This window comes from Narcine bancroftii, chromosome 14 (genome assembly GCF_036971445.1).
Source record: "Narcine bancroftii isolate sNarBan1 chromosome 14, sNarBan1.hap1, whole genome shotgun sequence".
In the NCBI taxonomy this organism is placed as follows: domain Eukaryota; kingdom Metazoa; phylum Chordata; class Chondrichthyes; order Torpediniformes; family Narcinidae; genus Narcine; species Narcine bancroftii.
Genome location: NC_091482.1, coordinates 15586647 through 15601971, shown reverse-complemented (window position 1 = coordinate 15601971; position 15325 = coordinate 15586647). Strand labels below are relative to the sequence as shown.

The window sequence follows — 15325 nt, the reverse complement described above, 5'->3', positions numbered from 1 at the left end:
TAAAATGCAAGAAACACAGAAATCCAATTCTAAACAGTGGGATAACTCAAAGTTGGTTGCTTTTCAAAGGTTTAAGAATAGCCAGGAACTGGCCACATCTTTCAACACTTGCTCTTTGGCTGAGCTGCTAAAGTGACCAATAATATTTCTGCAACTGCAGGCTGCTTTTCACTATTTAAAGTCAGTCTAAATCAGATGTGGTAGTTGGACGGGTCACAAACAAGAATCAATTCAGTTTGGCAAATGGTGCTCTCTAAATTGTGACTTGATCTGACACTATCATCTCCTGCCCTTCCAGGTTTAGTGATTGCACCTGAGACAAGCAATGTCCCCCTCCCCTATAGCAGAAGGAAGTGATCAACAAGCACCTGAATGTGCATTAAAATGTGAAGCAAGAAAGTCTGAGGATGCTGTGATTGTAGTAAATGCACAACGTTGCTGGAGAAGTGGAGCAGGTTCTGCAGCATTGTAGAAGAAAAAACTGATTTTATTGTATATGCAATTGAAATGTTGTAAGTGTGGAGTTCTGTTTCCATGACCTAGTGTACTTAGGAATGTGCTTTGTGTGCAGAAGGTAAGAGTTGCCTGTTCTCCTATCCTAGTGTAAACCAGGACAGTCTCTCCGTGATCTCACGAAATAAAGCTCTCGAAGCAAACTCTCAATTTTCTTCCTGAGTTTTTCCAGAAAAGAGATTTTCCCATTGATAGGATTCCTAAAGAACCAAATTTAAATTGGAATTCTCGATTTCTCTAGCTGAAAGGGGGTGGGTGAAGCGAAAGAAGGGCAGCTACTGAAAGTTGCCAGAATAACAAGAAGGTAAAGGAGACCCCAAGGGAGGTGGAAAAGAGTTCACCGGTGAGCGCTCTTGTAAATAAAGGGCTATTGGTGTAACTGTTCTTTAATCCAAGGAAAGAACCATCAGCTGAGAAATGTGTGCACTCCCGTGGAGGAAGGGCCAGCCGTGAAGAAGAAAACACAGAAATGGTAAAAAGGAAATGACTGGAGGTAGGAGAGCTGGTGATCCCACTGGGATTGCCAGTCGACACATTGTTGAGAGAAGCAGGTTTGAAATTTGTAATGCCGTTCATAGGAAATCTGAACATAGTGGGGACTGAGATCACTGACGCCTTCATTGTTTCAGAGACTGTGCCTCTCCCTGGACTCCAGGCTCTGTGCAAGTTGGGAGCCACAAGGGATGTAGATGATCCACCAACTTAATAGACTGCTTGACACCTGTCTGCCCATTGATGCCCCCATCCTTTATTGCTGGCAGCAACACTTATATAGTGGAAATGAGGAGAGCTCTGCAGCAGGCAGGGGGGAGAAAGATAGCACAGCTGCAGTAAATCCTGTAGATGGGCTGAAATGCACATGATCCATTACACGTGGCAGGGTGATCAAAGTTATGTGTGGATGGATGAACCAGACTTTGGCAAGGAAGGAGTGGTGATGCAGCTTTCAGAAATGCAAAAGCAGATTAGATAAGAGGGCAGTTGTCCCATTGAACACTACTGACAACCCCCTGCAGGGGGTGCAGTAGGTCTCTGTGAGTTAACAATCAGATTAATCTGGAGGCATCACAAAATCATGGAATTCATGATTACTGAGGGAGGACGTTTATTAGAATTTTTAAAAAAAATTCTCATTGGAAACTGGATGCTATAATTATGTCAGTGTAATCGCCTCAGAACAGAGCAGCATTCAAAATGAAAGGGAGGCAGCTGTGTTCTTGCTCATGTGTTTGCACCGATATTCCTTCAGTCATTGTAAGTATGTGAAAACACATACATGCATAGCTGAAGAGTACGAGCCTGCTGAAGAAAGCTCCTATTTCTAGAACCATTGCAAGCCTCACCTCCGAATCTGTTTGAGAATGTAATCTCGACAAATGTACTTGATGTTCTCATCAATGACCGACCGAGCACCCTCCTCCTCTAACAGTTGCTTCTCCAGCCACTCCACCACATCCTTGTTGTCATCCCACAAATAGGCCTGGAAAAGAAACATGAAATAACTCGGGCTGCCAACATTAAACCATTTCAATTCAGCACCCCGTGCCGACACGTTTGTGCATGGCCTCATGGTCTGCCAAACTGAGGCCACCCACAAGTTGGAGAAGTAACACCACCTTTCCTGTCCTTCTCCCACCATTTTACTCGGGCACCTTCCTGCTTTTTTTAAACCCCAGAGTGATCTGGGTTCAAGTAAAACTCTGTTAAGGGAGGTCAAAATAAATGCAATTTATCTGGTCACAAGATGCTGGCAAGGCTTTGTCCACCCCAAAAAAATGTTTGCTCTTCCATTGCCAAAGGCAAACAAGAGTTGCACAGACTCATTCCACAGAGGCTTTTGGTGAACCAGAAGGGTTTTATGATCATTGCTCACCATCTCTTCTTTCTAATTTCAGAGTTACGACAGTATCCGGCACCTATGGGAATTGGCGACTGTCAGTTAAGTGTATTTTCCGGTTGCTTGAGACTTTGACAATGCATAATTAATACACTTGCATTAAGAATAAACAGTTTAAAAGATATAAAATACTTACACTGAACAAACTTCACTTGCATAAATATATAAATCTTAAAGCATTTTACTTAATTTTCAGTCATATTCTTTGAAATCATTTAACTCTTGCTGCATCTGCAGGTTACTCCCCCTCCACAGATACACCCAAAGTATGAATAATAACATTGTAGATAATTAATTTCCCCCAAGTTTACAGATAAAGCCTCTAATCAGGGATGAAGCGACACTTTGAGAGTCTCCACAATGGCGGGTGACGCCATTGGTGTTTCACACTTTATTCAAACTGCTGTTAAGACCAAGGCATCACTGGCTAAATATTTGCTCCCATCTTCAGCAAAGAATTATGAGATACTTCAGAGAATATTTACTTTTACAAATTTAAACACATTTTTATCTTTTATTCTTATTAAAAATTTTAAAAACTTATTTTGAATTATTTAAAACTTGACTTTTTTGCCAATTGCTTGAATTCAGGATACCAGGCTTTTTATTGTATTTGCAGAATCTCCAAGTAATGAGCTCTAAACTCATTTTTAATTTAATTTAGACATACACCACGGAACCATGCTGCCCAAATATCCCAATGAACCTGCAACCCACACACGTTTTTGAACAGTAGGAGGAAACCCACGCAGACACGGCGAGAAAATACAAATTCCTGATGGACAACGTGGGATTCCAACCCTGAATGCTGGTGCTTTATTGCCAAATAACCTTTGCTGTTAGTTTTATGAGAACATTATTCCTGAGAGCAACTGGATAAATGCAGAAGCAAGTATGCTGGCGAATGCCTTTTGATATAAAGCTCGCTTCCTGGAGTTGGCCCTCATCTATCACACAGGTACACCAAACTAAAACCGCTGAGGCTTCTACAACCTTAGGACAGAACCTTACACTTCATATGACTTTGAGCTGTCTCTGTAAACACAACTGGAAGAAAATTAAATACGTTGGGCGAATCAATTTGGCTTCGTTCCTTGGAGACCAAGTGAAGTTGGGGAGCTCTGCAGGAAAGGGTTGTTTCATTAGGAGACAGCCACGATGCAGAGTCAGTATGTGAGCATCAGAGCCAAGCGATGCTGCTGCAGCCAAAGCATCTGATTCAGCTCAAGCCAAAAAAAAAATGTCTTGAGGACTCCCACTTATTCCACCACTTAAATTCAAGCTGGCTCCAGAATGTGTGTCAACTCGGAAGGTGGGCAGATAATGTGTCAGTATCATCAACAATTGGATTCTTGAGTGAATCAAAGAAAGACGTCAGTTACGTTCTGGTTTCATTACATGACAACACATGCTGGAAATGCAGAATCTTTTCTAACAATGACCATGCATCAAAATTATCAATCCTTCCTGACAGATTTGCTTGGCTTTTACAGCTTTCATAGGAACTTAGGAAGTAGGAACAGGAGTAGGCCAAAAATAGCCCATCGAGCCTGCTCCGCCATTCAATACGATCATGGCTGATCTAATTTATGACCTAACTCCACCTATCTGCCATCTCCCCATATCCCCTAATTCATGTAAAAATTTATCTAACTGAACTTTAAATATGTTTAATGAAGTAGCTTCAACCACTTCCCTGGTTAGAGAATTCCAAACATTCACTACTCTCTGGGAAAAACTATTTTTCCTCATCTCTGTTCTAAATCTACTCCCCAGAATCTTGAGACTATCCTCTCGTTTTAGTTACCCCGGCCAGCTCAAAAAACCTTCCTACATCTATCCTATCCATACCCTTCATAATCCTCTATGTTTCTATAAGATCTCCTCTCATTCTTCTGAACTCGAGCGAATACAATCCTAGATGATTTAATCTTTCATCATAAGTCAACCCCTTCATCCCAGGGATCAACCTAGTAAACCTCAACTGGACACAGTACTCCAGGTGCAGTCTCACCAGTACCTTATACAGTTGCAACATTACCTCCCTACTCCTGAATTCAATTCCTCTAGCGATGAAGGCCAACATTACATTTGCCTTCTTAATAACCTGCTGCACCTGCAATCTAACTTTTGGCGATTCATGCACAAGCATTCCCAAGTCCCTCTGCACAACAGCACGCTGTAGTTTTTCACCCTTTAAATAATATTTAGCTCTTTTATTTTTCTTGCCAAAGTGGATCACCTCACACTTACTAACATTGTATTCCATCTGCCAGACCTTTGCCCACTCATCCAGCTTAACTATATCCCTCTGCAGACTCTCCACATCCTCATTACAATTTGCTCTTCCACTCAATTTGGTGTCATCCGCATACTTGGCAACACCACATTTTGTCCCCTCCTCCAAGTCATCAATATAAATGATGAACAGTTGTGGGCCTAACACTGACCCCTGCGGCACTCCACTTACTACTCTCTGCCTTCTGCAAGACAACCAATTTTCGATCCAGGCCAATATACTTCCCCGGACTCCACTTTCCTGTAACTTACTGATAAGTCTCTTGTGCGACACCTTATCAAACGCTTTCTGGAAATCCAAATATACAACATCAACCTGTTCCCCTCTATCCATTGCACCCATTATATCCTCAAAGAATCCTAACAAGTTTGTCAAACAAGATCTTCCCTTTCTAAAACCATGCTGCATCTGCCTGATTGAACCCTTACGTTCCAAAAGTTTCACTATTTCATCTTTAATGACGGCTTCAAGCATTTTTCTAACTACAGACATCAAGCTAATTGGCCGATAATTTCCAGTCTTCTGGGACCTGCCCAGCATCCAAGAAATTTTGGTATAGGACCACCAATGCATCAACTATAACTTCCGCCATTTCCTTCAGAACCCTTGGATGCATATCATCAGGACTAGGTGATTTGTCTGGCTTTAGTCCCATTAGTTTCTCCATCACTACTTCCTTTGTAACAACTATTTTATCAAGGCCCTCCCCAACATTCGCATCCTTCACTCTGCACTTGGGCATACTGGACATGTCTTTGACCGTGAAGACTGACACAAAATATTTGTTCAATGCCTTGGCCATTTCCTCATTTTTTGCTACCAGTTTTCCTTTCTCATCCTCCAAGGGTCCTATGTTAACTCTGGCCACCCTCTTCCGTTTTATATATTTATAAAATTTTTTGCTTTCTGTTTCTATATTTTGTGCCAATTTACTTTCATAATCCTTTTTCCCATTTCTTATTACCCGCTTTGTAACCCATTGTTGTCTCTTAAAGTTATCCGAATCTTCCAGTTTCCCACTGCTCTTTGCAGCTTTGTACACCTGCGCCTTCAATTTTATATTCTCCTTTATTTCCTTTGTTAACCACAGTTGATTTTTCCCTCCCTTGCTGCCCTTTTTCCTGACTGGAATATATTTTTGTTGAGCATTATAAAATATTTCTTTGAAAATCTTCCACTGTTCCTCAACTCTTTCATCAATTAGCCTGTGCTCCCAGTCCACTCTGCCCAATTCCTCCCTCATCCTATGGTAGTCACCCCTGTTTAAGCATAATATATTAGTTTTAGATCTAACTATTTCCCCTTCCATCTGAATGAGAAATTCAATCATACTATGATCGCTATTTCCCAGATGGTCTCTGACTATTACATCATTTACTCTACCTATCTCATTGCACAACACTAGATCCAGGAGAGCATTTTCTCTTGTGGGTTCCTTAACATGCTGCTCAAGAAAGCTATCGCAGATGCATTCTATGAAGTCCTCTTCCAGACTCCCATGACTATTGCCGTATCTTTATTACATGCCTCACTTATCTCTCTATTTATTTCCTGTGCCACTAAACTATTGTTATTTGGTGGGTGATAGATAACACCCACCAATAATTTTTTTCCCTTTGTTATTCTTTATCTCTACCCAAATGGACTCAACATTATGCTCTTTAGATCTTATATCATCCCTCACTACTGCCTGGAGTTCATCTTTGATTAAGAGTGCAACTCCACCTCCCTTACCATCCTGTCTATCTCTTTGCACCACCTGATACCCTTGAAAGTTTAATTCCCATTTAGGGTCATTTTGTTGCCATGTTTCCGTGATGGCTACCAAATCATAGGTATGGGTACCGATTTACGCCTCAAGTTCACTAATCTTATTTCTAATTCTGCGGGCATTCAGATAAAGTGCCCTTATGCTCTTTGTCCTTTTAATATCTAGTGACTTCTGTAACCTTTTGATTTTTCTGCCCACTATTTTTCTTTGTAATTTTCTTAACGCCATCATTGACCCGAAAACTCACTGCACCATCTGATTTTTTACTTTCTCCTCCCAACATTACTTTATCTTCCCTACCCTTTTCCCTATCACTCTGGTTCCCATACCCCTGCCGTATTAGTTTAAACCTTGCCCCACTGCTGTACCAAACATACTTGCCAAAATGTTGACACCTTTTGGATTTAGGTGCAACCCGTCCCTCTTGTAAAGATCATGCCTTCCCCAAAAGAGATCCCAATGATCCAAGAAGCCAAATCCTTGCCCTGTGCACCTCAGCCACACATTCATTTTCCTTATCCTTACATTCTTTTCATCACTTGCATTTGGAACAGGTAGTAATCCTGAGATCACCACCCTAGCATTCCTGTCTTTCACCTTTCGTCCCAGCTCACTATAATCCCTTTTCTTGTCAATGTCATTTGTACCCATATGTACCAAGACATCAGGCTGCTCTCCCTCTTCTCTCAGAATATTTTGGACCCGATTTGTGATATCCCTTGCACCAGGGAGGCAGCACACCATGCAGGTATACTTATCTGGCTCACAGAACCTCCTGTCTGTACCCCTGACAATGGAGTCGCCAATAACTACTGCATTTCTCCTTTTCCTTTTCTTTTGCATCACTCTGCCAGGCTCATTGCCATTGATCTGGTGCCCGTGGCCATCTTCTGTTTGGTCAACTCCCTCAACAGAATCCAACACAACATAACTGTTGCTGAGTGGGATAGTCACTGGTGAGCTCTCCGTTTTTCTCGCTTTTTTCTTTCCCCTCCCTGACGGTTTCCCACTTACCTGACACAGATTCTGGAGTATTTATTGCCCTGAAAGTTGAGTCGATTAACTCCTCACTCTCCCTTACAAGCCGCAGGTCATCAATCTGCAACTCCATATCCCTAATTCGGTCCCTTAGTAACTGCACCTCGGCACACCTGGTGCAGATGTGGCCATTTGGGAGGGTGGAGGTCACCCATTGTTCCCACATCTGACACCCAGTACAGAGCACTAACCCCTATTGGCATGACTCTGAATACGAAGGCAAATAACTCAGCTTACCTTTTCTCCTTGCCTGCTTTCGTCGAAGCCTGATGAGCCAAAGCCAGGAAGTCTCACTCCTTCACTCACTCACTGAGCCGTTCCTCGATGGCCGCTCCGTCCCCTTTCACTCCTTTTATTGGCCCCTTGACCAATTAACCCCGTCACTTTCAGCAAGCTCCTCCGACTCCCAGCCGAACCAAAGATTCCTTGTATCTTTGGTTCAGTTTCACAACAGATAAGCTAATCGGTGTGATGCTCAATTTCAGAGCTGATACAGAAAGGTGAACTTCCTCCCCAACATTAACACTTGGTTACTCGTGACACAGCCCTCTTCATACACGATCTGCAACTTTGTTGTGGACCCCATCACCATTCCCAGAGGCAGATGCAGTACGACTACAATCCAACTTAATGATGCCCCCCACCCCCCACCCTGCGGCACAAGTGTGGGCAATGCTTCATTTCACAGGCTGCAGGGATGTTTTCAATCAAATTGCCCATTTCATTTCGAGCAGCTATATTTTGTAAGGAGCTGAAGAGATTTGGTATATTACCAAAGACTCTTGTAGATTTCTACAGGTGTACCATGGAGAGCATTCTGACTGGTTACATCACTGTATGGTTTGGAGGTGCCAATATACAGGACAGGAGAAGGTTACAGAGGGTTGCAAACTTAGCCAGTGCCATCATGGGCATCAGTCTACACTCTATTGAGGCAGTGTCTCAGGAAAGCGACCTCTGTTATCAAGAATCCTCACCATCCAGTCCATGCTTTCTGATCACTGCTACCATCAGGCACAGGAGCCTGAAGATGAAAACAAGCTCCTTCCCCTCTGCCAACATATTTCTGAATGGGCGATGAACCACAGGGACTAAATATTTATTTTTATAAATCGTGTATCTAAGGATATGTGATTTATGCCATTTTTTGCACTGGTAATGCACAGTAGAGCTGCCGCAAAATAACAAATTTCATGACACGTTTATGTCAATAAAGCTGATTCTAATTTTGCAGTAAATGGGGGACAAAATGGTGAAAAGTATTTAATCATACTTCCACTTGTCTATTGGAGTTTCTATGGCCTTTTGCCTTGGAGATTATGTAGATTAGAAATCAATTTTAACATAGCATTCTCTTTTGGGAGATTTGTGTGAACAGGACAAGTAATAATGTATCTGCTAAACCAATTAGGCTGAAGAATTCTTATAGAGACTGAGGAATTTGATGCTAAATTTTACATAGTAGTCGGCAAGAAAGACAAATCTATGAAAAAAAAAGGATAGGAAGAAAAGGTAACTTGATATTTTCAGAAAAAAATGATCTTGAACATTTACAATGAATATAGCAGCTTAACTTTTTCTAGCACTGATTAGCAGATATCCACATACAGCGATTTCATTCCACTTACTTCAACAAGGCCTTTAGCTAGGTAACATGCGACAGAGAGAGTAACTTCATGATAGCTCTGTTCATGTATTTGCCAAAGGTTGTCTGATTTGCCCTTTAGCGAGCGCTGATACTTCCAATTTGAATTTCCCGCAAGATCCAGACGTTTCAAAACAAATGTATGGTGTCCTGGAGTCACCTTTCATTGGGTTAGTGAAAGGGATCAGGGCAGAATGCCTCGGCTTCAGACCTGGACACTAATGACAGAGTACACACAATTTGGAAGGGGTGGTATGAAGAGGCACATTTTAAAAATCCAGTCTCATTTTCAACACGCATCAGGATCCCTGATGCTCACGTGAGCAAAGTCGAGAAAAAGTGCCAAGTAATTTTAAGCCACAAAAGCACCATCCAATGATCACCTCCAATCAGACTGAATTGTACCATCTACACTTGAAAGTCACCACAGTCATACAGTCACATGGTGTTGCACCACAGGCCCTGTGGCCCAACTTGCCCAAGGCTACTAAGATGCTGTCCCAATTGCCTGCATTTGATTCATCTCCCAAGCCTTTCCTATCTATATTTCTGCACCCACTTTTATAGCTTTCTCTGACACTTCTCAGTAACTTGGATAGCCACAAAAATAAAGAACCATTCAGAGGATGGGGAACCATGTTGGGCAAGTGTCAGCGGTGTGTTTCTATGTATACTCCTCTTGGTGGATAGGCACAGTTTCAACAACTCTCAGGAAAGTTGACTATCCAAGACAAAGTAGTACTTATTTGGCACATTAACAACCACCCTAAATATTCATTGCCTGCATCACCAGTGCATGAGGCTGCAATGTGGATCATCTACAAAATGCAAAGCAATTCATTGCCAAGGTTACGCTGATAACATCTCCGAAATCTGCTGGCTATGGCCCCATCAGGACTCTACTCAAAGTTTATAGGCCTCCTTCCCTGTGAAGCAGTCAAGTTTAGCTGTAAAACACACGATTCTGTTGACACCATGGCAAAGTGGAAAAAAAAATGCTGGAGAAACTCAGCAAGTCAAACAGTGCCTTTATGTAGCAACGGTAAAGATAGATCACCAACGTTTCGTGCTTGAGCCCTTAGTCAAAGTGTGGGGAAACACGAGAGATGTCCGAACAAAAGGGGGGAAAGGGGGTGGCGAGGGTGGGAGATGATAGATGGAGGGGGGAGCAGTCTAGGTTAGGTGGCGAGAGAAATTAAGTTGGAACAGGAATAACTAGTTAAAGGGGATGGGGGGTGAGGGGAAAGCAAGCTGATTAGTGGAATGCAATGAACTCGATGTTCATTCCCTGGGGTTGGAGAGTGCCCAGACGAAAAATGAGGTGTTGTTCCTCTAATATGCGGTGGTCAGGGTATGAAAGGCTATGGAGAGACATGTGAGGTTGAGAGTCTGACTCAGAATTGAAATGATTGGCTACGGGGACGTCGCATGTGTTGAGGATGGAGAGGAGGTACTGGGCGAAGCGATCTCCTAATCTGCGACTGGTTGTTCTGAGGTAGAGAAGGCCACAGAGGGTGCACCAGATGGAATAAATGAGTTTTTTGGAGGTACAGATGAAGTGTTGCTTCACCTGAAAGGTCTGTTTGGGATCTCGGACCATGATGAGGGAGATGTGGGTGCAGGTAATACACCTCCTATGACCAGAGTGGAAGGTGCCGGGGGTGGGAAAGAGTACACAAGGGAGTCTCGGAAGTAGTGGTCCCTACGGAAGGCTGAGAGGGGAGAAGGAAAAACATGTCCTGTAGGAAATTCGCCAGATAATGTGTTGGATTCGGAGGCTGGTGGGGTGGTAGGTGAGGACAAGGAGAGCCAAGTTTAGCTGATTGATTCTGTACTTCCAAATACATAAAAAACATGCAAAGGTTTTTTTCCCCCGGTCTATGGCCCCTCCTTAAATGTGCTGTGGCCCATCTGTTTGGGTGGGGGAGGGGGGTGAGTGACACTGCCCTTGTTGAAAATGGCTGCTATACACCAATGAGGACAAAGCAGAAGACATGAACACTCCTACCTGTAGCATACAGGACCCCCATCAGCTCAGACACAATGATTTGGAAATGTATCAACGGGCCTTTGATGTCACTGGATCTAAATGATGGAACTTCTTGCCCAACAACACTGTTGGGGTACCTTTTAAGGAAGCAGCTCATCAACATCATCTTGAGGGCAATTACAGATGGTCAATAAATACTAGCCTGACCAGCGATACCCAGTTCCCAAAGAGCAAGCAAGAGGCTTGACTGTACCCCTTTCTCAATGATTTTTGAATCACTGTGACAAAGTTTGTCAGGAACAGCTGATGCCTGAGATTGTAGCACATCATTACAGAGATCACAGTTCAAAACATATCTATTGGTTGTGAAGAGATTAGGGCAGTGGTTCTCAACCTATTTCTTTCCACTCACATACTACCTTTAAGTAATCCCTTACTAACCACAGAGCACCTATGGTAAGTGAGTGCGAAAAAAAGGTTGAGAACCACTGGATTAGGGACATTGTGAATGGAATATAAAGGCACTGCATAAATACTCGTCCTTGCTTTATTTCTATAACCATCTTTAGGACGGGATGAACAAAAGGGGAAATAAATGAAATATAGAAATGTATTCTCACCAGTGATCCCAATTCGACAGCAAACTGGTTCTCAACCTTTCTTACCCACTCACGTACCACCTTAAGTAATCCTTTACTAACCACAGAGCATCCTATGCCACGGTGCTCTGTGATTAGTAAGGGATTACTTAAAATGTTATGAGAGTGGAAATAAAAAGGTTGAGAACCACTGCCCTAGCAGATTTCCAAATAGAGTTCCTTGGCATCCACTGTACTACAGAGCACCTCTTCATTCCCATGACTACATCTACCCATGCCAGGCTAAACCCTGAGGTAGCTATTGTGGATCTAGTTCATGAATAACTTTTTTTTAAACAATTTTGAACAAAAACCAAAGGTGCTTCCCGAAGTCTTTTTGGCAGCCTGTAATTCTAAAATGCACTTTCAAGTTGCATAAAAGATTAATTGATTTCTTCTCATGTCCATCCATCCCATAGGATGATGATGGTTCCTTTCAGTCAGTTTGATGTTTGCATCCTGGAGTGGCTGTATAGGCCAATCTTGGACAGGCTCTGCTTGACAAATATTTGGCAGGTGAGGCGTAGAGAGACAGCAGGGGCAGAAGCTCGGTTGTGGTGCTTCCTGTGCCTTTCGTCTGTTACCTCGATTCTCACTATGCCAGATCCTCCCATGTTGATTGGCAATATCAGCTTTCTTAAGGTACATCCTTGTACCATAGTCACTGCCCTCTTCGTTTTCGGGTACCACTGGACAGTTGGCCATACAAGATGTCCTCGGGCAGTCTTCCATTAGGCATTCTGAAAACATGTCAGGCCAGCGCAATTGGACTGACATCACCAAGGTTGAAACTGCTGGCATTCTGGCTCGAGAAAGGACCTTGCTATTGGAGACCTTGTCTCGCCAGGTGATCTTCATCAGGGAACATCCATATAGCAAAGTGATATGACAGCACCCTTGTACACCTTGCACTTGGTGGCCAACCTGATGCTCTGTGGCCAAACCCCCAGGTCCTTTTGATCTTTGCATCGAGAGAAACTGAGGATGTTATTGTGCTGCCCTGGTTGACAGTATTGAGACAAGTGTCCTCAATGAGGACAGAGTTCTTTGTAGCTTGAGCCAGGGACCGGTTGATTTTTTGCAAACTGATTCTCAATCTGAAGCTCTTGGCAACACTGGCAAAGTGACTGATGATCTCCTCCAAGTCTTTGAGAAACTGGGCAACCAGTGCACAGTAATGAGCAAACTGTAGCTCATGCGCCACAATGCCCGACTTTTGTTTTTGCTCTCAGTCTTGCGAAGTTGAGCCCTTCAGTTCAATTTGTCTATGCTGATCCAGCTATGCCATTTGCCTGTTTGGTTCATATCTCTATACACCTTTCCTAGCCCTGAACCTGTCTAAATGCCTTTTGAATGTTGCAATCATTCCCCTTTCACCACTTCTTCTGACAATTCATTCCATACATCTTGGAATGAGGTACCCCTCAGTTCCTTTTAATTCGTTTCCTTCTCGCCTCAAAATGCACCCTCTGGTTTTAGAATCACCTACTCTGGTGGGGGGGGGGGGGGAAAGAAAGGCTTTGAATATTTATCTATTATACACCCCTTATGATTTTAAGCTCCCTCCTCCCCCCATTCACTTAGTAATTCAGGCCTACCATCCTGGCAATACTCTGGTGGATCTTTTCTCCAGCGTTTCTTCAAGCGTTTTCCTTTCGTTGGATGATCAAATCTGTACTCCACTTGTGGTCTCACCAGTGATCCTGTACAGTTATAAATGATGTCCGAGCTCCTGTACTCGATGTTCTGAGTGACAAAACCAAGCATAACAAATGCCCCTTCTTCATACCCCGTAGAACCATGCCCCCCATTGTCCCTTTGTTCTTCAACACAGCCTTACCTTTCACCTGTCAATGAGACTGAAGATTCAAAACATGCAAATGACTGTTCTTTTTAGGCTTAAGTAAATAGTGCAGATTTATCCAAGAATTCCAGTGCTGGTGGTTCAGGAGAATATTTAATACCATTAATATTTTTAATCCTTTTGGTTTTAATTAAGTAACAGCACGCCAGTTCCTATCAACACATTCCAGGGTGCAGATTAATTGTAGCTTAATATAATCAGAGCTGAGTGTTAGTTAACAAAACAGCTGCATACAAATTGTATCCTACCTGGGGAGGCTGGCATGATTCCAGAGTATATTTGCTTTGTGCTGCAACAAATGTTTGAAGCAATGATATGACCAAGGTTGGGGACAGTTGTTTTTGTCCTGGGATGGTTTGAAACTTTACTTCCCATTATTTCCTGTACACGGTGCTGTTAGCAAGTGTGAAGAGACTGAAGCAGTACCTCAAGTGAAAGAATAAGAGAGCACTCTGAATTTAATATGGCCGCTTTGATCTATTCTGTTCATTTGAATCAGAATTAGTTCTATTTTCACCAGATTTGTTCTAAAATTAATAATCTTGGATTTTGAGGAAGTTTACTTCATTTTCAATAATGCCAAGTGGTGTTTCCTTATTTGTAAACAGAACATTTATATGAAACACCAGTAAGTGGTATCTTAAAACATATTAAGAGTATTTTTGGTATAGAATTATAGATCTTCTGAATACAACTGGCCTTTGCCAGTGTCCAAAAGAAAAATACTTATCATCAGGAACACTTCCTCAGGGTACTTCATCGAAGACTCTTGTAAATTTTTACAGGTGGGGCATAGGGAGCATCTGGTTCGTTGCATCACTGCCTGGAATTGGGGTGGTTAACTCAGCCCGCGACATCATGGGCTCGGGTCTTCACTTCATCGAGGACGACTACAAGAGACCCCCCCACCCCCCACGCCCTCTCTATTCTGCTACCATTGAAGACGAGCACTCAGCGGCACAAGGACGGCTTCTTCCCCACTGCCATCAGATTCCTGAACGATGAACTATGCCTTACTTTTTCTTGCATTATTTTTACTTGTAAGATGCTTTATATAATTGTTTCCACTATGATGTTGGTGCAAAACAATGAATTTCAAGAAATGTTCATGACAATAAAATTCTGATTCTGAACTGGGAAAAATCTGAGGACAGGTTTCTGATCCAAATCATTAATTGCTTTCTCTTTCCATAAATGGATGAGATCTTCCCATTTTAAAATTTTTGTTTTAAAAGTGGAACTGCTGTTGTTACGATGTCTCACTATTTGACTTAACCCTTTGGATTCCTGTTTACAGGGACCACCAATAAGCGCATACATTCTGTGTCTCGGTTTTCAGGAACTACCAATAAGCGCATATACTCTATGTCCCCGTTTCCTGGGACTGGTTAGTACTGGTGTTCGTACTGTAATTTACCCATGGACCCAGTCTGGAGTATATATTAGGGAAGGTTTAAAATGACTAGAGTCCAAAGGGTTAAACTCTAATTGCAAAACAAAGTATAACGGGATAGTGAAATTAGTGCTTAAGCAACGTCAAATATCTAATGGATCAGACTGAGAGTCTTCTTAGATGACAGAAAATTGCAAATCATAACTATTGATTCATCCACTTTTGAAGTTTTACTTCCACCCCTGACTGGACTTCACTGATTGGGTAATATGAAGAC

The 15325-nt window shown here is 42.5% G+C and overlaps 1 protein-coding gene across 5 annotated transcripts in view; it reads right to left on the bottom strand.

Annotated features, from left to right (window-relative positions):
• acaca (acetyl-CoA carboxylase alpha) overlaps nucleotides 1–15325 on the bottom strand; it is a 266819-nt gene that overhangs the window by 3265 nt on the left and 248229 nt on the right. For 3 of the 5 annotated variants that reach the window (XM_069911758.1, XM_069911757.1, XM_069911759.1), the window contains one exon: nucleotides 1857–1993. In XM_069911758.1, coding sequence (XP_069767859.1) covers nucleotides 1857–1993 — 137 coding nt within the window. Of the gene's footprint in view, nucleotides 1–1856; nucleotides 1994–9146; nucleotides 9382–13903; nucleotides 14082–15325 lie in introns of those variants that run through there. The other 2 variants (XR_011348881.1, XR_011348882.1) reach the window with 2 other exon arrangements.